At 39.5% G+C, this 25,640-nt stretch overlaps 1 protein-coding gene across 4 annotated transcripts in view; it reads left to right on the top strand.

Annotated features, from left to right (window-relative positions):
- Positions 1-25,640, top strand: part of lrrc1 (leucine rich repeat containing 1) — a 184,290-nt gene that overhangs the window by 98,731 nt on the left and 59,919 nt on the right. For all 4 annotated transcript variants that reach the window (XM_060852839.1, XM_060852831.1, XM_060852854.1 and 1 more), the window contains 3 exons: positions 16,763-16,837; positions 23,914-24,058; positions 24,685-24,803. In XM_060852839.1, coding sequence (XP_060708822.1) covers positions 16,763-16,837; positions 23,914-24,058; positions 24,685-24,803 — 339 coding nt within the window. The remainder of the gene's footprint in view (positions 1-16,762; positions 16,838-23,913; positions 24,059-24,684; positions 24,804-25,640) is intronic.

Raw genomic sequence — 25,640 nt, 5'->3', positions numbered from 1 at the left:
AGTTAAGGGGAATTGGTACTGTCAGCATTTAACATTGAGGATATTGAACTGGTGTGTAAGAGGAAGGGTAAGCAGGCAGACTCCACCCAAAGGTAAAGGATGGCTCCTACTCAGAAGAGGAGGCGAGGACGGGACAATTTCTGTGTTCTGGAGAGGGGTCTTGTCTGCTGAGTGCCAGTCAGTGAGAGAATGGGTTATGGGCCGAGAAAGGAGCACGGCGGTCGGGGTTCTGCCTGGGCATGTTGTTGCAGGAAGGGGTCGGATGGGCCCAACAAAGGACTGTCTATGTGGACAGTCGTGCCTCCAGTGGCCAAAGGAACCATAGGTGAAACAATTTGTCTGAGGGGTGATTTGAGGTCTCAGCCCTGATCTTGAAAATCCTGTGTCCCCGACCAGGGCGAGGAAGGTGTGTCGGGGGTATCACAGGACCATTAGGGTTTGTGGCACATCCATGGCTATATGGATTAGCCCACCCTGGGACACAGGGCAGTGGTTCTGTTTGATAGCCTGAGGTGTCATATCGTGAGGCCATATCACAGACAGGTCAGTGAACCATTTTGTGCTTAACAGGCACAGGCGGGCTGGAGTCATTCAACTCCAGAAGTACGGGACCAATAATTTCACTGAGACCTACTTTTTCTGACCAATCTAGGGCATGAGTATGGATGGATTTACCTATTTCATCAGGGACACACTACATTGAGTGCATTGAACTTGGCGGAGATGTTACCCGCATTAAAGGAGGTATTGCCAGCATAGGTGACATAAGTGGAACAGAACCTATTGTAAAAGTCTGGACCGTCTTCATCTTTCTTAGGTGTACAGTTTAGAATTTTAGTTAGATCAATGGGATTTTGAAGGGTGTGGCACAGGGTATTTTGGATTGCATCTGTCTGATCATTTTCTCTCGGGGCAGCAGCAAAGGCCTCCCAAGTTGCTTGGTTGAGCCAAACACAGTTGCTATTTTTCAAATTCGCCAGAGGCGAGCGCCATGCAACAGAGACTAAAAAGATCCTGGGGTGTGACTTGATAGATTTGGATAGTACTCTTGAGATGTTCAATGAAATCTTCAGGTCGGGTCTTGTTTGGGGCGCCATTTATAATCGTCCACATTTTTTTTTGTGGTTTCCATGAGGTATAGGTGGGGATTGTGGGTCTTTGAGCAATGATGTTGGGGTCTGGATTGGGTACTTGGAGCAGCGGAAACTGTCGGTGGGGTGGTTCAGGTTCTAGGCAGTGGAACCTGCTATTGGGGCGATTAGTCATAGCATTAGTACTCGGAGGCAAGTCAGCATCAGAGTCAGGTTTGGGTGCACTATGCAGGAAATTGAGATCTGGGCACCCTGTCAAATACATTTTTTGTCGAGGTTTTCCAGAAACTGCTCTGGCTTCCATGGAGGAATAGGCTTCGATGTTGATTTACCTCAATTAAAACAACTGCGAGTCGATCAGCATATGTGACTGAGGTAATAGCGTTACTGACTTGACCCTCTCAGGCTGGGAGGGGGAATTTGGTGAAAAATTAGGGTGGGGGGGGGCTGTGGCAGAGCTTTGGGGGATCTGAGATTGATTGTAGGGTGACGGTGATTCAGGTTGGGGGTGAAGGTGCGGCAGGGGTAGTTAGGGGGCAAACAATTGTCATTGGGATCTTCCCTACTATCAAGAAAGCCTGGAGTCCAGACATGTCCAGTGGCGCCTGAGAGACACTTTTCTCACTTTTGTCTTAAGCAGATTTAGGTTTAAGATCATAGATTTCACATAATGCCATTCAAACCACCCAATGATGGATTTTCTCTTTATCATCAATAGTAGGAATAGTTTTACATTTAGTGGTGTATTAATTTGGTGGGAGTTTTCATTTATTGGGTGGCCACTGTTCTCCACTTAGTAGTTAAATCTTTCCATTTTGCGAAACATTGGACTTCCGCACCACAGCCTCCACTTTTGAACATTTGTCTGGATCCCAAGATCCCCCCAATGGCCATTATTAATTTCCTAACAATTTGTTCAGTTGGGCGGTCAATCTATGATAATTTAACTCCTCATGCTGATTATCATGACAGATTTTTCCAAATGGGAACGAAAGACCCAATTTATCAAGGGTCTGTCCTAATTGCCTAAAGGTACTTTAACTGTTTCAGATCTAACAAATCGATTCCCACTTAAACACAGAAAACTTGAATCCCACTTAAACACTGAAAACTTGAACCTCAAACACAGAGCTCGAAGCTCACCTAAACACAGAGAGCTCGAACCTCAACCAAACTGACCCCAGGGGACTTGGAACCCCGGTACCGCACAGAGGATTCAAACCTGAATCACACAGCCCCACCCTGATGCAGTGCAGAGGACTCAAATCTCAGCCTGCCAGCGTGCTTGTGAAACTGTGTCTCTCGACTGAACTAATTACAGTTTGAGGAATCCTTAGAATAGAGAATGATCGGGCGAGGAGACAGTCTCCAGCACACTGGAATATCGAGAGGGACCAAAGTTTAAAATCTTACCTTGTGGGTCCATCCGTCTTGAGACACCATTGCTCAAGGTGGCCGTTGACCCCATCCGATTGTAACCTATCCATTTAGATCCTGTTGACTGCGCCAGTATTGTTGTCTTGTTCTCTCTTCAGTTGAAGCAAAACGCTTGGAGATACAGTTGTTTTACCTTCCTTTATTCCAGGCCATAGGAAGAGAGAGAACGATCGCCCATGTGCACAGAGACATGAGTTCACAGTCTGCTCTCGAACAACAACTTCTCAATGAATTACGTAGTCATTTTACAGGGAAGAGCATCCAGATAAGGCAATGTACATATTAATTGGGTGACCGTTACAATCAATGGGTATTGATAGCTGAGGCTAAGCCCTTTACTGTTCTACAATGGGTGTCCTTAACTTTAACTGGATTCATACAATGGATACTTTTCCCCTTGTTCGCTGACCTTGCATACTGAATGCTTTCAATATTGTTAAATGGCTCTACATAATGACTGCTTTTCCACCTTGGGTAATCCATTATCTTTGCCTCCAGCACCCCAATGTTAACGATAAGTACTTATCTGATCTGAGTCATGCACAGCTGAACCTCTTGTTTCACAAAACTCAGAACCTAACTCTTTGCCTGCCTGCTTATACCCGATACACATTCTCATGAGAATTTGAACATATTGTGCTAATCATCCTGCCTCCAGACATTTAATTACTTAAGATTTTGGTTTGTATTGTCACAAAATTCTTTTATGGTGGCAATGTAGTTGGTGACTGTTGATCTCATTACCACATGTCCTAAATTGAATGATACTAAACTGAATCTTTAAATGAACCTTTCACGGGAGATTATCCAGGTAAATCATTAAGTTGAAGAAGAGCGCTCAAGTTATTAGAGGATTGCTTGTGAGTCTCAAAGCAAAGGTAGTATTCAGAAAATTTCAAGCTGTCTTATTTATAATGGACAAAATATCTTGTCATGCTACTAAAGTAGCACAACTGAAATAATTTATTTTGGATTGTGTGAAAGGGTTTATTTAACTTGTAGCATTTAGTTTTCTTTTAAAAACGTATTTTCAAGGGACAAAGAAATTTTAAGGAGCACCATCTGCTGAGAGTTATCCATGTATCAGGTTCTTGTAAATTAAATCTCTAAATATACCTAAGGAGTAAAATAAATTGGAAAATCTGTTATTGTGTACAAATAAATCTAGTGATTGCAAAATGTTTAATTGCCTGTCGGTTAAGTGCCTTATATCGGTTTGTTATTGACATTTTTCCAGTTGAGGTTGTGATCCCGTCATTCTGTTAAGAAATGAAACAACTGTTGAACATTATCACTACTTCAGGTCCTGTTTTCAAATACTTGCCTATAACAGTAATGATACTTAAATAACAAATTGCAACATGATCATGTAATGTGTTCTCAAATTAGAACGTGGCTTTGGAATGGTGCAGTCACAATCTGAATAGATCAGAGAAATAAAGCGCGCACTGTTTACACAGCATCTTTCACATCCTGGAGACATCTCTAATGAAGAACTTTTCAAGTGTATATGCTTTGATAATATAGGCTGAGGTTGCAACCAATTTGCATTAAACAAGATTGCACAAATAGCTATGGGAAAAAGACCAGGGTTAGTTTCTCTTCCTATTAGTTGAATGTTTTTCATGACATCAGGAAAACCAAACCCGATCTTCAATGAATGTTGTCCACACCTTTATGTGCACCAGATATGATTAATTTGGCATCTGAAAGTTGGTACCTCTGATGGTATATCACTACTTTGACAGTACAGTGAAGTATATAGACAGACAAGAAAAGATCAACTCTAACTATTGTATGCTCTGAGCAGACAATGCAGAAAAAAATCATTCCTTTGTTTATCTGACTGGTATTATGAACAATTTTGATGACTACATTTTTAAAAAATGGTTCCATTTGTCAAGAATTTACAAAATGAGACTTGTTCTTACAGCTTGAATGATCAACAGGAAATAGTGGTAAGCTTTCACATCTTTAGTTTCCCCTCTTTTGATACTTCTGTCCTTGGAACTGACTCAATTTCTCCTTGGAGAGATTTAATGAGATATTAGTGTGTATTGAGCCACAGGAAAAGTTAAGTAGGCAGAAGAAATAACTTTGATTAGAGAATCTACAACGTAAATAAACTTCAGTAAACCATATATTGTGAAAAATATGTACTTTTAACTGTCTGGACCAGATGTAATGTGGAGATGCCAGATGTTTGAAAATAAACCTGTTGACCTATAACCTGATGATGTGTGATTTTTAACTTGGACCAGATGTGTCCAGTTTAGAATCCACAAGAAAATAAGTTAACCTGTGGTAATTGTTTCCAATGACCCTGTAAACACCCCAAGGATTAGAGATGATGAATATTGTCTTGAAAAATGAATCTGGAAATTTTACACTAATTTCTGCAGTATCTATTGGGTAGAGAGTTTGAGTGTTTTATTAAGGATGCTGTAAAAGCTTACTTGAAGAAAACTAAAGTTGTCAATGACTGACTTATGTTTAAATGCAAGTTCTAATATCTGCACCAACAGTGTTTCGTGGAATTACAAACAATCTATTTAATAGCATTAGGCCATGTCACAGTAATCTGATGGAGTTCTTTGAGGGAGTAATTGAAGGGGGAATTTATATCTACAAAACTTTCTTGGTTTTTTTTAAGGTGTTTGTTAAAATTCCAAGTGAAGAATTTAAAGAAACTTAAAATCATTTGATGAATGTTCAGTTAATTGGCTTCATTGATACTAGGAAGTAATATTAATAAAAGCTGAAATTGGTAATTTACAAGAATCCATGGAGGCCTGAACTGGATCATCTGTTCATACCATATGTAAATAGTGAGACTGCTAATCAGAAAATTTACTGACACAAAACTCTGTCCAAGTGATGAATAAAATTATACAAACAGCATTCAAAACCTCTGTGGCTTAATTAAGTGTAAGGCTAAAACTGGTAAATGATCTTAAAATAACATTTACATTGAAGTACCAATCATGCACAGGAGTGAAAAATGCCCATCGTAAGATCAATGAAGGCATAACAATTTCCAGCAAGAGTGATAAAAAGCGATTTGAACTTCCACTTCACAGCTGAATGAATGAAATGACTTCATTTCATATTTTAAACTTTTATAGCATTTAAAAAAAAATGACTGAACCATTTTCTTCACAGCTTCTGTTGAAATTACAGAAAATGAAGTTCCCCTTTTTAAACCTATCATCCATCATGTTCTTCACAGAATTACAGTTCTTTTTGCAAACAGTCTGTAATTACTCCTAGTGTTGAATAAGATCTGCATATTACATTTAAGTACTTTTTCCAGACAGTTTTTCATTCAGTTTTTGAGAAGGATTTAAAACTCATCACAAGCTGTAAAGTTTATTCTAATGATCTTTCAGCATCTCTTCCACCCCCCCCCCCCCCCCCCCCAACTTCACCATCATGACAGATCAGCCTTCTGTAATCCTTAGATGGCTGCACAATGCAACTGTTCAAATAGAGGTAGTCGTTCTCTTGTATCCAGCTGTCAGAAAAGCTTAATAGCTAATTCTCCCTGCTGACCACACAGAGCTGTGATATTCATTAATTTGTAAGGAAGGCTGCAGCCTGATCTCAAAAATGACTTCCTTTTCCCTCCTTCCACTGGCAACATTAAGTGCATTAACTTTATATTCATATACGTATGCTAATTAGCAATAATTTGAATTGAACTCTTTCATCTTAGAAATAAATGGATTATTTACAGCAGAATTATTGCAGCCCAGCATCTTCAACCCTACTTGTTGAGACTTCAGGAAGTTTTGAGTCTAATTATTAAAAATGACAGAGATTGCTGTCATTGTCTGTAAGCATGAATGAATTACACTCCCTTCTCTGCAACAACAATCAACACCTTCTTTTAATCACTAACACCCAGGTTTACTGTAAAACGACATATGACATAACTGCCTTTGTTTACTCTAAATTTAAAGCTACAGCCCTAAATATAATCTTATAATCTCATCATTGTGAGGAAAATTTATTAAAAGGCAAAGTGTAATTACCACTTAAAATTAAAGAGTTCTAAAAGTGGAACAAGTATTAAGCTTTGCTTTAAAAGCACACGGCCAATGCCCAAATTAGATATTCTCTTTTTAAAAATACCATTGAGGGGAATGATGGGAGACAGTTAGGCAAGAGAGACATCCTGATCTCCATTAACTTCAGAGGAAGGTCAGTGCTGAGTATATGTATAAATGGTAGTTTCTAAGAGGTCCACATCATTTTGAGTTCTGATGACAATATGGGGACCCCTCATTGACGGTACTATCATTAGATGGTAAGGCTGGACTAGAATATACAAAATTAGTTGGTTTCAAGTGAGCTGCCATGCAAAAGTGGAAATTATTAACTCCGTTTAATGAACATCAAAAAGCTGAACCTAGGGAATGAATTGTATAGAGCCTGTGGAAGGTTATGTGGAAGGACAGAGTGTTGATGAACCAAATTAATTTCTTGCTTCCTTTGTATCCTTATTACCACATGACAAGATGTCACAGTCCCAAAAATTGATAATTGAGTTGACTTGAAGTGAGTTATTGAACAATAAAGCCAGTACTGTTTCACAGATGTCCTCCATTTAGGCACCTTACAGTCTTTAGGGCTCAGCATTGAATTTGACCATTTGAGAGCATGAACAAACATTGTTCAAATAGAATTGTATGTAATGCATAGCATAATAATTGAAGGGAGCCGAGAAGTAATATTTCAAGGTGCATGTGGTTGTGATTAATCACGCGAGATAGATCGCACATGTCTAAAAATCATCTCTCTGCATTGTCAGAATTAAGTAAAAATGCACACCCTCCTCTCCCACAACCTATGTATGTGAAACGTATCTGCATTGTACAGTTGACTGATGTTGGCCATTAGATATAATATGGGTACAGGAATTGCATGCGCAGAACCTAATCAACATTCTGACATTAATCTAGCTTACAAGGGTATAATTTGCAGCAGTTGACATAAAGAGCAATGTTGGGAACTCTTTAGCCATGGTGTGGATGTGCCAGTGTTGGTTTGGGGTGGACAAAGTTTAAAAATCACACAACAATAGGTTATAGTCTAACAGGTTTATTTGGAAGTATAAGCTTTCGGAGCGCTGCTCCTTCGTCTGGTAGCTAGTGGAGTAGGATCATAGGGCACAGAAAGTATAGCAAAAGATCATACTTACCTGATGAAGGAGCAGTGCTCTGAAAGCTTGCACTTCCAAAAAAAATGATAGACTATAACCTGGTGTTGTGTGATTTGTAACTGGCATCTCTTTAGATCAGTGGACAGATGAAATCTAGGTACGTTCATTGGGAGTTAATGTTTTGGTGAATTTAGGGCCTTTACACAATTATTACTGAGTACAGATGATGTATTTTGATTTTCTTCCCTCTTCCATGCTTAAGGTATTTATCTTGCATGGTATGCTCATGCACCATTCCTTAACACAGCACAGGCTCTGATGCCAGGATGGGTGAGTTTCAGATAATATAATAGTACTTTCAATTTCCATATTCCAAATATTTCATTTGACAAGTCAATGAATCTTTGACTAAGTAATAATGTGAAATTAGAGCTTTTCTTTTGTTTTACTACGCAAGTTATGATGATTTGGAAATGGCTGCTTGAAAGGACCGTGGAAACTCTAACAACTTTCAAAAGGAAGTTGAATAAATAATTGAGGGGAGAAATTTTGCATGAATGGGAAAGGTTCAGGGGACAAGATATTTAGATAACTTTTTAAAAGAGCCCAAAAGACGTGATATGCAGAAGTAAATCCTCCTGTGCTATTACATGAAGTAAGTGCTGCTTAATGGATCCCCATAAAATGTACAAGTCTTCCATTACTGATGAAAAAATTGCTTCCTGCTTTATGAATTACAATTCCACTCTTTCCTTTCTCTATTTGCTACATTTTATGTTAAGGTTCTTGAATACCTGGAAAGCAAGTTGCTTTTTCCTTTATGAATTGCCATTAGTTTGGTCAGAAATTGCTCATATACTTTTTTTCATTCTAATTGCAATTAGTTGGCAATATATGAACAAAGACTCGTCATTGATAATATTGAGTTTTCTTGTTCATTTTTGATCTCAATTTCCTGTTCTTTTTGCCTTTTGCTTGTTGGATGTGGAAAAAAGTCCAAAGGCATCAGAAAATTCATTGCCAAAACAACAAAAAAATTGTAGGATGATGACAAGGTTGAACAAAAAATGGGTTAATAAGGGTCTTCATGGATGATGAGGTAGCAAGGCTTAGAAAAGGAACTCCAGGTTCTAGTGCTTAGATACATATATTTGGTCAATAGGATGAGGAGTCAGTAAGGATTTGGAGGACTGTAAGGTTCTGGGAAGGTTATGATCTGGAGAAGATTGTAGGGTTTAGGAAGAGTGCAGATGATGAATGCATTTAAACTGAAGGATAAGAATTTTAAATTTTAAACTTTTGAGAGGAGGGACCAATGTAGGTAGCATGCAAGAGCATGAAGTAAGCTGGTGGAACAAACCGCACCTTCCGCTTAGGCACCTTACAGTCTTTAGGACTCAGCATTGAACTTAACCGTTTGAGAGCATGAATACCATACTCATTATTTGTTAACTATCCCCACAGTCCCAGATGCTGTGACAAATTGTGTTGCTTTCAGTACAATCTACCCAATTTCTATTTTTCATAGTCCCCATTAGCATCTATCTAGCTTTTTTTCCCCCTGGCCTACTACCAACAATTCCTTTGTTTCCCTGCTCTTTTTTCCTCTCTCTGGCCTCTCTATCCACCAATCTGCTCACTGCTTTACCCCCACTCTCCATCATCATCGTGAATACCATATTTCCCTTAATCGAGCTCAGAAGAAGGATCTTTAGACTGAAAGCATTAACTTTCTTTTCCCTTCAGAGATTTTGCCAGGCCTGCTGAGTTTCTCCATCAAATTTCTTTGTTGGGTTCATTGCAACAGTGGTCAGGGTAATGATGCGTTATTTTATGCGTACTGAAGACTGTGACATTGTTCATTGTAAATTGTGGCTCATTCAGTACTGGATGTGTGATAGACAAACTTTTAACTTAAAAGAAAGAGTTGATGGAATTATTATTTGGTGTTGTTTGATCCTGTGCGTTTAGGTGATGCTAAGTGATAACATAGGTGAAGAAGTCATGATTTGGAGATGCCGGTGGTGGACTGGGGTGTACAAAGTTAAAGATCACACAACACCAGGTTATAGTCCAACAGGTTTAATTGGGAGCATGCTAGCTTTCTGAGCGATGCTATCACCTATGAAGGAGGTGCTCCCAATTAAACCTGTTGGACTATAACCTGGTGTTGTGTGATTTTTAACTAGATGAAGAAGAGGAGAGATCCATGATAAGTCCTTTAGTAACTCCTCAGGTCGTAATGTGAGTGAAGGAAGAGAAGGCATTGTTTCAGTTGCTTTGTATTGGATAGGACCACGTGAAGGAAACCTCAATTAGCAGGATAAAGAAAAATGTGATATGGTCAGCTGCATTCAATCCCGCAGAAAGATCCTACCCCTGGATCAGGAAGCCATCACTCAAGTCCCACCTGCTCTAGAGGTGTATAATCGTATTTTTGAATAGTTTGATTAGAAAAATAAGTTGAATTTAAAAAAAAGCCCTCTTTGTGGAAAGTGGTTGTGAAAAATAGGTTAAATTTAAAAACAACTTTGGGGAGGATACTGTGATGAGAGTTGTGACTAATTACTATTAGTTCAGTGTTGGGGAATAGCTCATTTTAAATAGTATGGTAAGTCTGGTGTGCATTGTTGAGGTAGTGCTACCAATTCCAGGTCAGGCATTCCACATTCCAGTCTCACATGTCCCAGAGGTGTCACAACATGTCTGAGCAGGTTCATTTTTTAAAAAAAAAAGCATGGTCTACGGCACTGAAAATTAATTTTAACAAGCATAGAATCTCAATTTTGCAGATTTCAGTTATTGATGCAGATGTAACATTTTAATTTTTTTTTTAAACATTTCCTTTTTGTCCCTTATCGCTGTTAATCCCAATGTTCCCTCACTAGCTTACTTGGTATGCTTGATTTGATATCACTGCCATTTTACTGCTGGTAAATATTTTCTAATCAACAGTAAATGTTGTTACGTTCCTCTGGATACTTGAATCTTGGTTTCATGGCTCAGACATCTTGGTTTCATGTCTGTCACTGTTTACAGGTTAATTGAGGAATATAGAATCATAGAGATGTACAGCACAGAAACAAACCCTTCAGTCCAACCGTCCATGCCAACCAGATATCCCAACCCGAACATACCCACCTACCAGCACTTGACCCATATCCTTCTAAACCCTTCCTATTCATATACCCATCCAATTGCCTTTTAAATGTCGCAATTGTACTAGCTTCCACCGCATCCTCTGGCAGCTCATTCCATACACATACCACCCTCTGCATGAAAAAGTTGCTCCTTCGGGCTCTTTTATATCTTTCCCCTCTCACCCTAAACCTATGCTCTCTAGTTCTGGACTCCCCCACCCCATGGAAAAGACTTTGTCTATTTATCATATCCATGTCCCTCATAATTTTTTAAACCTCTAAAAGGTCACCCCTCAGCCTCCGACGCTCCAGGGAAAACAGCCCCAGCCTGTTCAGCCTCTCCCCATAGCTCCAACCCTGGCAACATCCTTGTGAATCTTTTCTGAACCCTTTCAAGTTTCGCAACATCTTTCCGATAGGAAGGAGACCAGCATTGCACGCAGTTTTCCAGCAGACCTCCCAACTGCTGTACTCAATACTCTGACCAATAAAGGAAAGCATACCAAACGCCGCCTTCACTATCCTATCTACCTGCGATTTCACATTCCAGGAGCTATGAATCTGCACTCCAAAGTCTCTTTGTTGAGCAGCACTCCCTAGGACCTTACCATTAAGTGTATAAGTCCTGCTAAGATTTGTTTTCCCAAAATGCAATACCTTGCATTTATCTGAATTAAACTCCATCTGCCACACCTCAGCCCATTGGCCCAGCTGATCAAGATCCTGTTGTAATCTGAGGTAATCTTCTTTGCTGTCCACTACACCTCCAATTTTGATGGCATCTGCAAACTTACTAACTGTACCTCTTATGCTCACTTCCAAATCATTTATATAAATGACGAAAAGTAGCAGACCAGCAACGATCCTTGTGACATTCCAGGCCTCTAGTCTGAAAACAACCCTCCGCTACACACTCTGTCTTCTACCTTTGAGCCAGTTCTGTATCCAAGTGGCTAGTTCTCCATGTATTTAGTGAGATCTAACCTTGCTTACCAGTCTCCCATGGGGAACCTGTTGAACGCCTTACTGTAGTCCAGATAGATCGCATCTACCCTCATCAATCTTCTTTGTTACCTCTTCAAAAATATCTCAAATCAAGATTGTGAGACGTAATTTCCCATGCACAAAGCCATGTTGACTATCCCTAATCAGTCCTTGCCTTTCCAAATAAGTGTACATCCTGTCCCTCAGGATTCCCTCCAACAACTTGCCCACCACTGAAGTCAGGCTCACTGGTATATAGTTCCCTGGCTTGTCCTTACTACCCTTCTTAAATAGTGGCACCACATTAGCCAATCTCCAGTCTTCCAGCACCTCACCCGTGACTGTTCATGATACAAATATCTCAGTTAGAGGCCGAGCAGTCACTTCCCTGGCTTCCTACAGAGTTCCCGAGTACACCTGATCAGGGCCTGAGGATTTACCCACCTTTATGCATTTCAAAACATCCAGCACTTCCTCCTCTGTAATATGGACATTTTGCAGGATGTCACAATCTATTTCCTTACATTCTGTATCTTCCATGTCCTTCTCCACAGTAAATTCTGATGCAAAATACTCGTTTAGTATCTCCTCCATTTTCTGTGGCTCCACATAAAGGCCGCCTTGTTGATCTTTGAGGGGCCCTATTCTCTCCCTAGTTACTCTTTTGTCCTTAATGTATTTGTAAAAACCCTTTGGATTCTCCTTAATTCTCTTTGCCAAAGCTATCTCATGTCCCCTTATTGCCCTCCTGATTTCCCTCTTAAGTATACTCCTACTGCCTTTATACTCTTTTTAAGGATTCACTTGATCTAACTTCACCTGACGTAAGCTTCCTTCTTTCTCTTCACCAAGCTCTCAATTCTTTTAGTCATCCAGCATTCCCTATACTTACCAGCCTTTCCTTTCACCCTAACAGGAGTATACTTTCTCTGGATTCTCATTCTCTCATTTCTGAGGGCCTGCCATTTTCCAGCCATTCCTTTACCTGCGAACATCTGTCCCCAATCAGCTTTTGAAAGTTCTTGCCTAGTACCGTCAAAATTGGCCTTTCTCCAATTGAGAACTACAACTTTTAGCTCTGCTCTATCCTTTTCCATCACAATTTTAAATCTAAATCTAATAGGATTATGGTAGCTGGCCCCAAAGTGTTCCCCCACTGATACCTCAGTCAACTGCCCTGCCTTATTTCCCAAGAGTAGGTCAAGTTTTGCACCTTCTCTAGTAGGTACATCCACATGCTGAATCAGAAAATTTTCTTGTACACACTGAAGAAATTCCTCTCCATCTAAACCTTTAATGCTATGGCAGTCCCAGTCTATGTTTGGAAAGTTAAAATCCCCGACCATAATCACCCTATTATTCTTACAGATAGCTGAAATTTCCTCACAAGTTTGTTTCTCAATTTACCTCTGACTATTAGGGGATCTATAATACAATCCCAATAAAGTGATCAGCCCTTTCTTATTTCTCAATTCCACCCAAATACCTTCCCTGGATGTATTTCCAGGAATATCCTCCCTCAGTACAGCTGTAATGCTATCCCTTATCAAAAATGCCACTTCCCCTCCTCTCTTGCCTCCCTTTCTATCCTTCCTGTAGCGTTTGTATCCTGGCTGTCAGTCCTATCCATCCCTGAGCCATGTTTCTGTAATTGCTATGATATCCCAGTCCCATGTTCCTAACCATGCCCTGAGTTCAAATGCTTTCTCTGTTAGGCCCTTGCATTGAAATAAATGCAGTTTAATTTATTAGTCCTACCTTGTCCCTGCCTGCCCTGACTGTTTGAGTTCTGTTCTCATCTGTACCAGTCTCAGATTGATCTCTTTCCTCACTATCTCCCTGGGTCTCACCCTCCCACCTTACTAGTACATTTTGGAAATTCAAATGAAGGTAGGAGTTTCATGGTGAATGGTAGGGCCTTAAGGAGTGCAGTGGAACAGAGGGATCTTGGAGTTCATGGTCACTGTTCTGTGAAAATGGAGTCACAGGTAGACAGAGCAGTGAAGGTGGCTTTTGGCACATTGGCTTTCATCAGTCAGGGCATCGAGTGTAGAAGTTGGGAAGTTATGTTGCAGTTGTACAGGACTGCTCTTGGAGTATTGTGTTCAGCTTTGGTCACCTTGTTATAGGAAGGATGTTATTAAACTGGAAGGGGTGCAGAAGAAATTCACAAGAATGTTGCCAAGACTCAATGATTTGAGTTACATGGAAATGTTGGACAAGCTAGGACATTTTACTTTCAAGCTTAGACTGAGGGGGGACCTTATGGACGTGTATCAGATAATAAGTGGCATGGATAGAGTGAATGCACTGTCTTTTTCCCAGGGTTGGAAAATCAAGGACTAAAGAGCATCAGTTTAAGATTAGAAGGGAAAGAATAAAAGGGAATCTGAGGGGCAAAATATGGTAAGCGTATGAATGAGCTGCCAGCAGAAGTGGTTGAGGTGGGTCAGTAACAGCATTTAAAAGACATTTGGACAAAAAGACATGGAGAGGAAAGGATTAGAAGGATATGGCTGAAAATGGGTTGCTGATGAAGGGCTTATGCCCGAAACGTCGAATTTCCTGTTCCTCGGATGCTGCCTGACCTGCTGCGCTTTAACCAGCAACACATTTTCAGCTCTGATCTCCAGCATCTGCAGACCTCACTTTTTACTTAGAAGGATGTGGACCAAGTAAAGGGAAATGGGGTTAGTGTGGATGGACATTTTGGTTGGCATGGACCAGTTTGGACCAAAGGGCCCGGATCCTTGCTATAGGACTCTTTGACTGTGAGATGTGCGTGGAGACAAAGATATTCAAGACGAAATTGGAGTCAAAAGATACTTGACTCATTCCATGGAGCCCCTTTGTGGCTGGAGATTGCAACTACAGCATTTTGATGACTTCTGTAATAATAGCCCCTAGCTGTGTTTGATTAAAAGTTGCAGTCTAGACCCAGATTTTAGAGTTGCAAAGTATTGGACTTTTTTTAATGTTTCTAAAAGGAAGTAGTAAGTTTGCAGTGGAAATGTTGAAGCAATGAAAATTGGCAGCAGATTTCTCAATTTGTTGGCCGTTTTTGATTTAATAAAAGTGCAAGCTGCTGCTGATGTGATCTGATCTGGTTTCTAAGAGTTGCTGCTTTACGAGTAGCAACTGCTGTTAATGCAGATATGTTCTGCTTTTGTCGTGATGGGCTTTTACCTGATGAGATAATACTTATATTAGTTTCTGTATCATAGGAATGAAACACAGATAACAGTACTGGAGGATTTAATAGATTTTTATTATAGCTACTTGTATCTAGCTATGTAACAGTCACAGGCATGTCTGGGCTATAGCCAAGCAATTTGATGTCAACGCTAGTACATTTCCCTCTGTGTCATGCTGCAAGAGGACTCAACAAGATGGGATTCGAGAACTTTGCATTTTTGGATTACATGCAATAATTTGGTGATTAAATCATAAGTATGTTCCTGGAGAGCATATTTGCATATAAGGTGTCAGGCATAACAGAGAAACTTTGGATTGTAGTGCTACTTCTATGTAATTTTTAATTTTTCTCCAAACTGCTAGTGCTTGTTATTCCATTGTGCAAAATCTGAAGCTCACAGGAATTTGCTGTCCAGTAAGCTAAGTATAATTTAGATTAGATTAGATTACTTAGTGTGGAAACAGGCCCTTCAGCCCAACAAGTCTACATCGACCCGCCAAAGCGCAATTTACCCCTTCACCTAACACTATGGGCAATTTAGCATGACCAATTCACCTAACCTGCACTTTTTGGACTGTGGAGCACCCAGAGGAAACCCATGCAGACACGGGGAGAATGTGCAAACTCCACACAGTCAGTTGCCTGAGGCAGGAATTGAATCCGAGTCTCTGGTGCTGTGAGGCAGCAGCGCTAACCACTGTGCCACCGTGCCGCCCTTAATGATTCAGTTTGAGTCTCAAATGATGGTCCCGTCCTAACGGTGTGTGCAAAATAATTTCCATTCGTAGGGAAGTGAGAATTCACCTCCTTGAGTTGCCCTTGACACTCCGCATTAGCCAAGTGCCAGAGTAAAATCTGCAAATGCATGCTAATTTCGTACTGCTTTGGAAATTTAGTGTTGCTGCTTTGAAGCTTAGATTTCAGTAAGAGTGCTATTGAAAGCTTTCTGTTGCTTATTGGAAAGATGTCCCACAATTCTACAGAGATTTTCCCATTAAGATCATGAGGATTAGTTTGAGGGGCAACACCTGTCATTTCTTCCATAACATTTGTGAAATGGTCCCATTTTTTCCAGTAGACTAATTCTGAAAAGGATTTAAAGTTTACTGGATTAAACATTCTCCAAATACCACAAAAACTGATGTTTAAAAAAAATGCCTCCAGGATTGTTGCTGTTCTTTGCAAATTAGTTGAGAGTATGGATCTCTTTCTTTCACTTAAATCGGATGAGAAGCAGTAGGTTGAAACATAGAAAAAAATAGTAACAATGTTTGCTTTCCCCTTGCCAAAAGCAACTTTTCCATTGTAACAATTCAGTTTTCAGGGACCAGTTTTGTGATTTGTCTACTTTTCCCCGTTTAACTTTCCTTTAACTGTAATGTGAAAAAAAACATGTTAAATATCAGAACTCCTGTCAACATGGCCTGAAATAAAATCCATTGGTGCCTTGTTCTTCAGTCTGTGTTCCAGTCTTGTGTTTTGGCTGCACTGTCAATCTATCCATTCCCCATATATGAAAATCAAATGGCAGTTTGCCCTCAAAATGTTGGAGCTGTTACTTAAATAATTAAAATCTGTTGTGTGCATTTGCCAAAAGAGCTGACAATGTAATTAATGCTTCAGGAATCAGTGTGCAATATTTTAATGAAAATAGATTTTTTTGTTTTTGTATATTTTTCATGTGAAGTAAACCGTCCAATTTTCACAGTTGTTTAGCAGTAATTAGTAAATTCTTAACTCTTCTTTGTAGCCAGAAAATACAGGATCACTTTCAAACCTTAAGGATTTGTGGCTGGATGGGAACCAACTTGTGGAATTGCCTGTGGTAAGTTTGTTCAGCAATTACTGTCCTTCCTTCAATGCCTTAGTTCTACTTATCACTTGGAATTGCCCTGCTTCTTGGTTTTTTTGATTTTTATTTCAGGTGCTGTCCATTTGTGGCCACTTCGTTAATTCCAGTTTCAGTCATGATTTATTTCCAAATATAGCTATCCAAGCATTTTATGTATTATCCATTTGTTTGCAGTTGAAGAATGCTTAGCAAAGCTGACACATTTCTCATATTTACCCATAAAAACCTAACGTGTTGCTTTTCCTATTCCAAGTGATTTGTAATTGATTTAGTCGCTATCTTTATCACTAATCATGGCCTCCTCACTTTTACAGTGTCAATTCTGTACTGTAAGCATCTCTGTGCTTGTCTGGGTCACGTGCTTTTCAAGCATGAGGTGTTGATCACAGGGAATAGGAACAAAAGGAGGCTCGTTGGTCCCCTCAAACCTGCTCAGCTATTTAGTAGGATTATGACTGATCCGAAAGCCTCACGTCCACTTTCCTGCCATTCCCTATAGCTCTTGATTCCCTAATGGATTAAGAATCTTTCTACCTCAGCCTTAACTATGGACAAGGATTCTGCGCCCACTGCTCTCTATCGCAAGGAGTTCCAAAGTCACTAAACCTTGTGATAGTCAAAATTCCTCCTCATCTGAGTCTTAATTTGGTACTGGCCTTAGACTGCTAATCGGGAAATATCCTTCACAAATACGTAAGGGTGGGAAGGTTGCTGTAGAGAGAGAAATCATTGAGGTGACTATGTTCTGTGGAAGTTGGGGCCAAATATGCCCATGTTTATTCAGTGGAAGGGAAAAAATATTGGTAATGGAAATGAGTAGGCATTGGGAAGGCAGTGAGTTGGAGTTTGCAATGGGATTTGCAAACAAATCCCTGTGGCACACAAGAGGAAAAAGGATGTTTTGGCTTCTAAAGTGTGATAACTCAGGGAGAGAGGATTCTGTAAACCAGTTTTATTCTATTCTTGTTGTGAAGGGGAAGAAGCACATAACCTTCTAGGTGATAAAAACAAATATTCAACTAAAACTTGTTGCTCATTTTGCAGGAGCTTGAGTGAACGTTGTAATATATACCTAGATGACAGCAGGGTTATTGTGGGGTGAGAAGTGGGATGGACCAGAGGCAGCAGTTTCTACATAAGTCATTGGGAGGCATTCAGCTAATTGTTGAGGTAGGAAGGAATGATTGGAGTTTAGACTATTCCAGGCATTAAATTGAAACTGGGTTTCATGGTACGCCAGCTCTAACAAAGGTGAAAGCCGATAGAAGTGCTGGGGGTCCCACCATGACCAAGGGAGGTAAGTGAGGGAAGGTCTCAAATTTTAGAAGTGTTGAAATATTTAATTTTAGAAGCTTGATATTTGGGTATTGTGTGAAAAAAGAAAAGAAGTAAACAACCAATCGTCTGAGAAGAGACACAGCCAATAGTTGGAATCCAAATGATGCTGCAGTGAAGCCATCTTAAAATGAAGCTGGAATTAGAATGACTGTTGCTATACGTTTAAGAATTAAGTAAAATAAAAATACTCAATGTACTTCATATATGGAAATTAAGCTGATCAGTCAAACTGATGTAGAGTATTTAGAGAGCTGTTTATACAGTCACCTGTGATTGCACAGGAGAAGATAGAGCTACAGTGGAAATGTACTGAACTAAACTAAACTAAGAATATGATGAACTATCTAATTCTCTCGGGACTGGGTTAAAATTCCACCTTGATAGCAAGCATTCAAGTTAGAATTAAAAATTAGCCTCATTAATGTTGGCCATCAGACTATCATTGATTTTTTTAAAAAATCCATGCAATTCACCAATGTCCTATAGGGAAGGAAATCTGTACATCAACTGGCATAAATATGACTCCAAATCCATGACCCTCCAGTTAAAGGAATTATGGAATGGTCAACAACTCTGGCCTTTCCAGGAATGCCCACATTGTATCAAAGATGTGATGATGCTGCTCCTTTAACAAGGTTATGTTGTCCTTTTTTTTAATCAGAGGGTATCTAAACGCAGATACTCGGGGCGGTTGAGATTTGAAGGATTTTTGAAACAATTTGGTTTTAGCAGCAATTTGGTTATAGCTAACAGATACTGTCTGAGTCAAAAGGCTTTCAAGTTTAAGAATAACACTTATACAATGAAACAGAAGTGGTCAGTTCTCCCAGCTGTTTTTGTTTAGTTTTATCAGGCAGTTGTATGGTGAAGCTGTTGGACCCAAAGGAATGGGTCCACACTGATCCTCCCTCCCTCTGACATCGCTCTTGTAAGACCCTGTGTTTGATTTTACCTTTTTTTACCAAGGGGTGTTTATGGGGATTGTTGCAAATGTTTGGAATAACAACATTTAATTGGGATAATCTGTTGGGTTTTCAGATAGGTCAAGTTACTGTGTTTTCTTTTGTTTGTGTTTCATTTCGGTAATCTTGTAAATAAATTGTTTCATTTAAAGTTAAGTGATTTGACGAGCTGTGTCACTCCTGGAATATCAGCTGTACACCAGCTTAAAACAACTTGCAAAGTTAGGGTCCAGTTTATTTTCTTGAAAAGTTTTGATGGGGTCTGGCCTGGTCCATAACAAAGCAAAAAAAAAATATGATTCTGTGTTACAACATGGAGGTGAACCCCTCTGTGAACTAAACCAAACACTCAGAAAAGCTTGCCTCACCTTGTAATCTGTTAAAATATGAATGACTGAGAACTCCCAAGTTCCACTGTTTAAAGAAAATAATTAAAAATCGCACAATACAAGGTTATAGTCCAACAGGTTTATTTGGAAGCACTAACTTTCAGAGTACTGCTCCCCTTCATCAGGTAGCTGTGGCGCAGGACCATAAGACACAGAATTTATAGCAAAAGATTAAAGTGTCATGCAATTGAAATGATCTATTGAATAAATCTAGGTTGCTGTTAAGTCTTTCACGTCATGTTCCTCCTCATGTGAATTTCTCTAGCCTCCATCCGAAACTTATCAAAACAGCCATCCCCTATGGGCAAGCCCTACGCGTACAAAGAATCTGTTCAGATGAGGAGGAACATGATGGACACCTGACGGTGCTCAAGGATGCCCTCATAAGAACAGGGTATAATGCTCAACTCATCGAACACCAGTTTCAACATGTCACAGCGAGAAACCTTAATGATCACCTCAAGACAGGGGATGCAACTGATGGGTAATCTTCGTTGTCCAGTACTTCTCAGGAGAGGAGAGGCTACATCATGTTCTTCGCAGCCTGCAATACCTTACCACTGAGAATGAGCACCTTGCCAATACCCATCCCTATGCTTTCACTTGCCTTTAAACAACCACCAACCCCTCAACAGACCATTGTTCACAGCAAACTGCCCAGCCTTCACGACAACATCGACCACAATATGGTACAACCCTGTCATGGCAACCATTCCAAGATGTGCCAGTGTCGACATGGGTTACCTCTAATACACGTGGGGACCCCACCCACCATGTACGCGGCAGGTGCTCATGTGACTCTGCCAACATGGTTTATCTCACATGCTGCAGACAAGAATGTCCCGACATATAGTACCTTGGTGAGACCAAGCAGGCGCTAGGACAACAGATGAATGGACACTGTGCAACAGTCGCCAGCTGGAGATGTTCCCTCCCAGTTGAGAAACACTTAAGTGGTCAGGGACATTCGGCGCTGGATCTTTGGGTGGCCATCTTCCAATGCGGACTTCAGGATCTCTCTCTCATACAGGCTTAAACACCATCACCAAGCATGTGCACACGTAAACAGACACACTCACGCACACTCACACTTGCTCTCTCTTTCTCATGCATGCATGCGCACACGTAAGTCTATGGGGAGAATTTGCATTTGTAAATTATATTTGCAAATACATTTTATTTTGCTCAAAAAGCACACAAATCTGCCAGCAGTTGATCCATGTAATATTTTATAAATTCCATTTTGGAAATAAAACCAGACTGACTCAAGATTGGGGCACAGACTCAAACGTCACACCTTTACTGCATTGTCTGAGCTGAGATGTCACTTTTTTTAAATAGTACCTTAAGTTATCTTGAGAATGTGACTTAAAAGAGGTTTTGGGATTTACATATTAATGAACTGAAACCCATTCTAAACAATAAAAGATGTAACAGCAATCTAAGTTTGTTGAATGTATCATTTCAGTTGCATGACACAGTAATCCTTTGCTATAAATTGTCTTATGGTCCTGCTCCACAGCTACCTGATGAAGGAGCAGTGCTCCGAAAGCTAGTGCTTCTAAATAAACCTGTTGGAGTTTAATCTGGTGTTAAAAAGTGTGGTGCTGGAAAAGCACAACCAGTCAGGCAGCATCTGAGGAGCAGGAGAGTTGATGTTTTGAGCATAAGCTCTTCATCAGGAATATTAATGCAGACTCTCATACACACTAACATGCAACCTCCCCAAACCCCCACACTCACCTATGCACACACCCTCTCACAGGCTTATACTCCATTACGCTCACACACATACTTTACCAGACATGCAAACACGTAAATGTGCACACTCTCATGCGCACTCATATTCACACGCACACACTCACAAAATTCCTGATGAAGAGCTTATGCTTGAAACATTAACTTTCCTGCTTCTCAGATGCTGCTGATCAGATGTGCTTTTCCTGCACCACACGTTTTGACTCTGATCTCCAGCATCTGCAGTGCTCACTTTCTCCTACAACCTGGTGCTGTGAGATTTTTAACTTTGTCCACCCCAGTCCAATACTGGCTCCTTCACATAAAGAAAATAGCATCAATTTATTTTTTAACTGTAAAAGTGAACATTAAACAACAACTATTCATACCTCTAAGCCCACCTTTCTCTCAACTGTTTACTATCTGCCTCCAACTCTACAACAACATGCTCTTCCAATAAGACACTTAATAAAAAATTATACCAACTTAATTTCAAAACCACACAGTTGCTGTCTTTTTCTGTGTCTTTACTCTTCTGCCTGAGGATCTCTAGGGGTCGTCATCTTTTTACTGTGAGTATGTTTCACGTGAAAGTGTTTTCGAATTTCTTTGAGAGTAAGATGTTAAGATGGGCAATTAGCTTTCCAGGAGTTTCCATCTCTATGGTAGTTGCTCTTTGACCAGTTTTCAAAATGTCTGCATTCATATACCCCCGACATTGGATCATCTCATTGTTTCAATGTTGGCAAAGCAATAAATTCAAACCCGGTTTTAGTTTTCTGGGGCATAATTTAAATGGAGTGGTTAAATTCAAATTGTTGTCAAAACTGCAACCAAAGCTTCAGATATCAATTTCACAGTCAAATGTTACATATTTTCAATTTTCCAATACACTCTGGGACCTGTATCTGGTCACATATATAAGTGCTTCTAAGTTCTCAGTTCAGATCAGCATTCTGTCTCTTAAAGATACAGTACACGCTACAACTTCATAACAGTCTGTATGCCAAGTTATCGAAGGTTACGAAGAGACCTTGATCAGTTGAGTCAGTGGGCTGAAAAGTGGCAGATCGATAATTTGAATACTTAATTTGGATAAATGTAAAGTATTGCATTTTGGTAAAACAAACGGACAGGACTCGCACAATTAAAATTAGGGCCTTACATAGTGTTGGAGAACAGAGAAACCTAGGGGTTCAGGTACATAATTCTTTGAAATTTGCATCACAGGTAGACAGGGTGGTTAAGAAGGCATGTAGCATGCTTGCCTTCATTGCTGAGAGCTTTGAGTGTAGGATATGGGACTTAATGTTGAGGTTGTACAGGATGTTGGTGAAGGCTGTTCTGGAGTACTGTGTCCAGTTCTAGTCATTCTGTAACAGGAAGAATTTATTAAGCTGGAGACAATTCGGAAGAGATTTACCATGCTTTTGCCAGCAGAAGAGGATTCAAGTTATGGGGAGAAGCTGGTTAGGCTGGGACTTTTTTTACTGGAATGTAGGAGGTCGAAAGGTGACGTTTATAGAGATTTATGAAATCATGAGTACACATAAAGGGAATGGAGGGTGTCTTTTCCTTACAGTGGGGGATTTCAATATTAGGGGGCATATTTTAAGATTCGAAGAGAAAGATTTTAAAAAAAAAATCCAAGGGACAATTTTTTCTTAGTGGTTTGTGTGTGGAATGAACTTCCAGAGGAAATGGTGACTGCAGATATACTTACCATGTTTAAAAGACCTTTAGATAAGTACATGAATAAGAAATGTTTGGACGGACATGGGTCAAGTGCAGGCAGATGGGACTAGTTGAGTTTGGGATTATGGTTGGCATGGACTGGTTGGACTGAATGGTTTGTTTCCATGCTGTATGATTCTGACTCAATGACTCTTAAGTTCTGTTGGCAGGTGCCATATTATACTCAGGTGGAGAAAAATCTTAAGCTTTTTAAAGAGAATTGTATAAACCTGATGAATACATAGCACAGTAAGAGTGCTGACTTCAGGTAAACATTTGAAATGTGACTGAAATTTGTCACTTTAAAAAAAATTAACAAAATGCGTAACATAAATAATAACTGATTAGGTGGTACACATGAGAAGTACATGCAAAACAATATTTTTAATGTATGTCTTTTTTTTACATGAAGTTGGATAAACACTAATGGATCAATTCTGGTATAGCACTAAAGATATCTTGAAGTGAATTTTCATCAAAATGCAGGCATTTTATATGCAAACATTAAATTTGCGCTTTCAAGTGAAGCTGAAAGATGTAACTTTTAAACTTTTTTTTCACAAAGCGTTTTTTCACTTATTTAATCCCATGGATGCTATATAAACAAGAGTCTTGATTAAGGACTTGCTTTCCACTTTGGAATTTTGGAATAACTGAGTATGTGTACAGAAAGTAAAAAGTGAGGTCTGCAGATGCTGGAGATCAGAGCTGAAAATGTGTTGCTGGTTAAAGCACAGCATGTTAGGCAGCATCCAAGGAACAGTACTTTGTGTATATAAACAGAACGTGTTTGAAATCAGTGGGAGAGAGGTTGCCCTTCTCAGCACTGTATGCTTTACCGCTAGACTTTCATGTAAGGACACCAGTGTCTTTTTTGTTGTTAAAACAGGAAATTGGAAACCTGAAGAACTTGCTGTGTTTAGACGTGTCTGAAAATAAACTGGAGAAACTCCCGGAAGAAATCAGTGGCCTTGGTTTGCTCACTGATCTTCTGGTTTCACAGAATCACTTGGAGGTTTTACCAAATGGAATTGGTAGGTTCACTTCTACAAGAATGTTTTGTTATGCTTTGGCTTTAATTTTTTGTTTTATTGATTATTTTTTCTTGTTCTGCTGTAATGCACAGAACATAGCTTCATTTTCTGGTGGCTGATTAGAACCGGCTTGAGAGCAGTTAATTGTCTAAATAAGAATGATTAAGAAAGAAAATCTCTCTCAAACGTGGAAAACCTGGATTGTCTTTTTCTCTACTTATATACATTCTGTGAATGGATTGCTCCTGAAATTTTTTTCTCTAATTAAGCCAACATCAAGATGCTTGATTTAGACATTACTTGTGGTTGAAAATCACAAGGTGTAAAGGCAAGATAAATTTTGTTTGTTAATGAATGAATGAATGCATAATGGCAATTAGAACCAAATTGATGTTTCTATTGACCTGCATTCATAGAATTTTAGCTTAATACTTTGTCATGCTGTTCAAGTTTATAAATCCTATGTTTTGGGATTGGCATGGTTGATCCTGACACATCTAAATATACATCCCTCTCAGCGCTTTTCCTGAGAAATGAGATTTCAAAACAGATTCAAATGCAAAAATTACAGCTGAATAGACTAACATGGAGACTTTTCCAATATGTTCCCTTTCACCTTTCTGTAGGGAAACTAAAGCATCTTTCCATTCTGAAGCTTGATCAAAATCGTTTGGTTCAGTTAACAGAAGCTATTGGTGAATGTGGAAATCTTACAGAGCTTGTACTCACAGAAAATCAGCTAACGGTCAGTATTTCTCATTAATAATTTTTGTTGCACCTGCATCTGTACCTTCAGGTCCGTCCGTCATGTTGATTCCTGTGGAACCCGTTCCCCCTTATTACCAGTCTGAGTAGCTTCACTTAACTACATAACAGAAACAAAAAGGAAGTTATTTTGCCATCCGTTCTGCTACTGTTTCCTTTGGTCACGAGTCAGCCTTATCAAACACCTTTTAATAAATATGCATTAACCTTGTCAGTTCTGTGTTCCTAAAGGAACCCAATAAACTGTAACCTTTCCTTCTGAAATCCATGCTGGCAGATCTCTTTATCTTGGCAGTTTTTAAAATGTTTTTCCATTTCATTTTTGAATAAATATTCCATTATTTTTTCAATATCTGACATTAAGCTGACTGGTCTCTAGTTCTCTGGACTTCACAACCTTGATTTCTAAATATAAGAATATGTTGGTTTATTTTCACATCTCATTATACTGCTCTGTATTGTTAAATACTTTGATTCATACATGACAAATTCTCTGTCCTCCTCCTCTTACCCTATTTTCAATGATCTATCCTCCACATGTGAAAAGACTTTAAACCGAAGTTGATAGGTTAGGGAAAAAGCATGCTGAGGGCATGCATGAATGTGCATCATAATATTATAGATGTTGCACAAGCTTTCTGTTTCTAATTTTTAGGGCTAGCATTATTGCATCATTTGATATTTCCCCACATGAGATTCTTGGCTTTTTATCTTGGACCTCTTTTTCCTAAAGTTCCCAGCTCTTCCAGGCCAGATTAGACAGCATTAAACTTTAATTTAATTAATTGGGCTAAAGCATTTTCTGTTTGCTTTAAAG

This window comes from Hemiscyllium ocellatum, chromosome 3 (assembly GCF_020745735.1).
Source record: "Hemiscyllium ocellatum isolate sHemOce1 chromosome 3, sHemOce1.pat.X.cur, whole genome shotgun sequence".
NCBI lineage: Eukaryota > Metazoa > Chordata > Chondrichthyes > Orectolobiformes > Hemiscylliidae > Hemiscyllium > Hemiscyllium ocellatum.
Note: the sequence above shows the minus strand (reverse complement) of the source record. Positions and strands in the feature narration are given on the sequence as shown.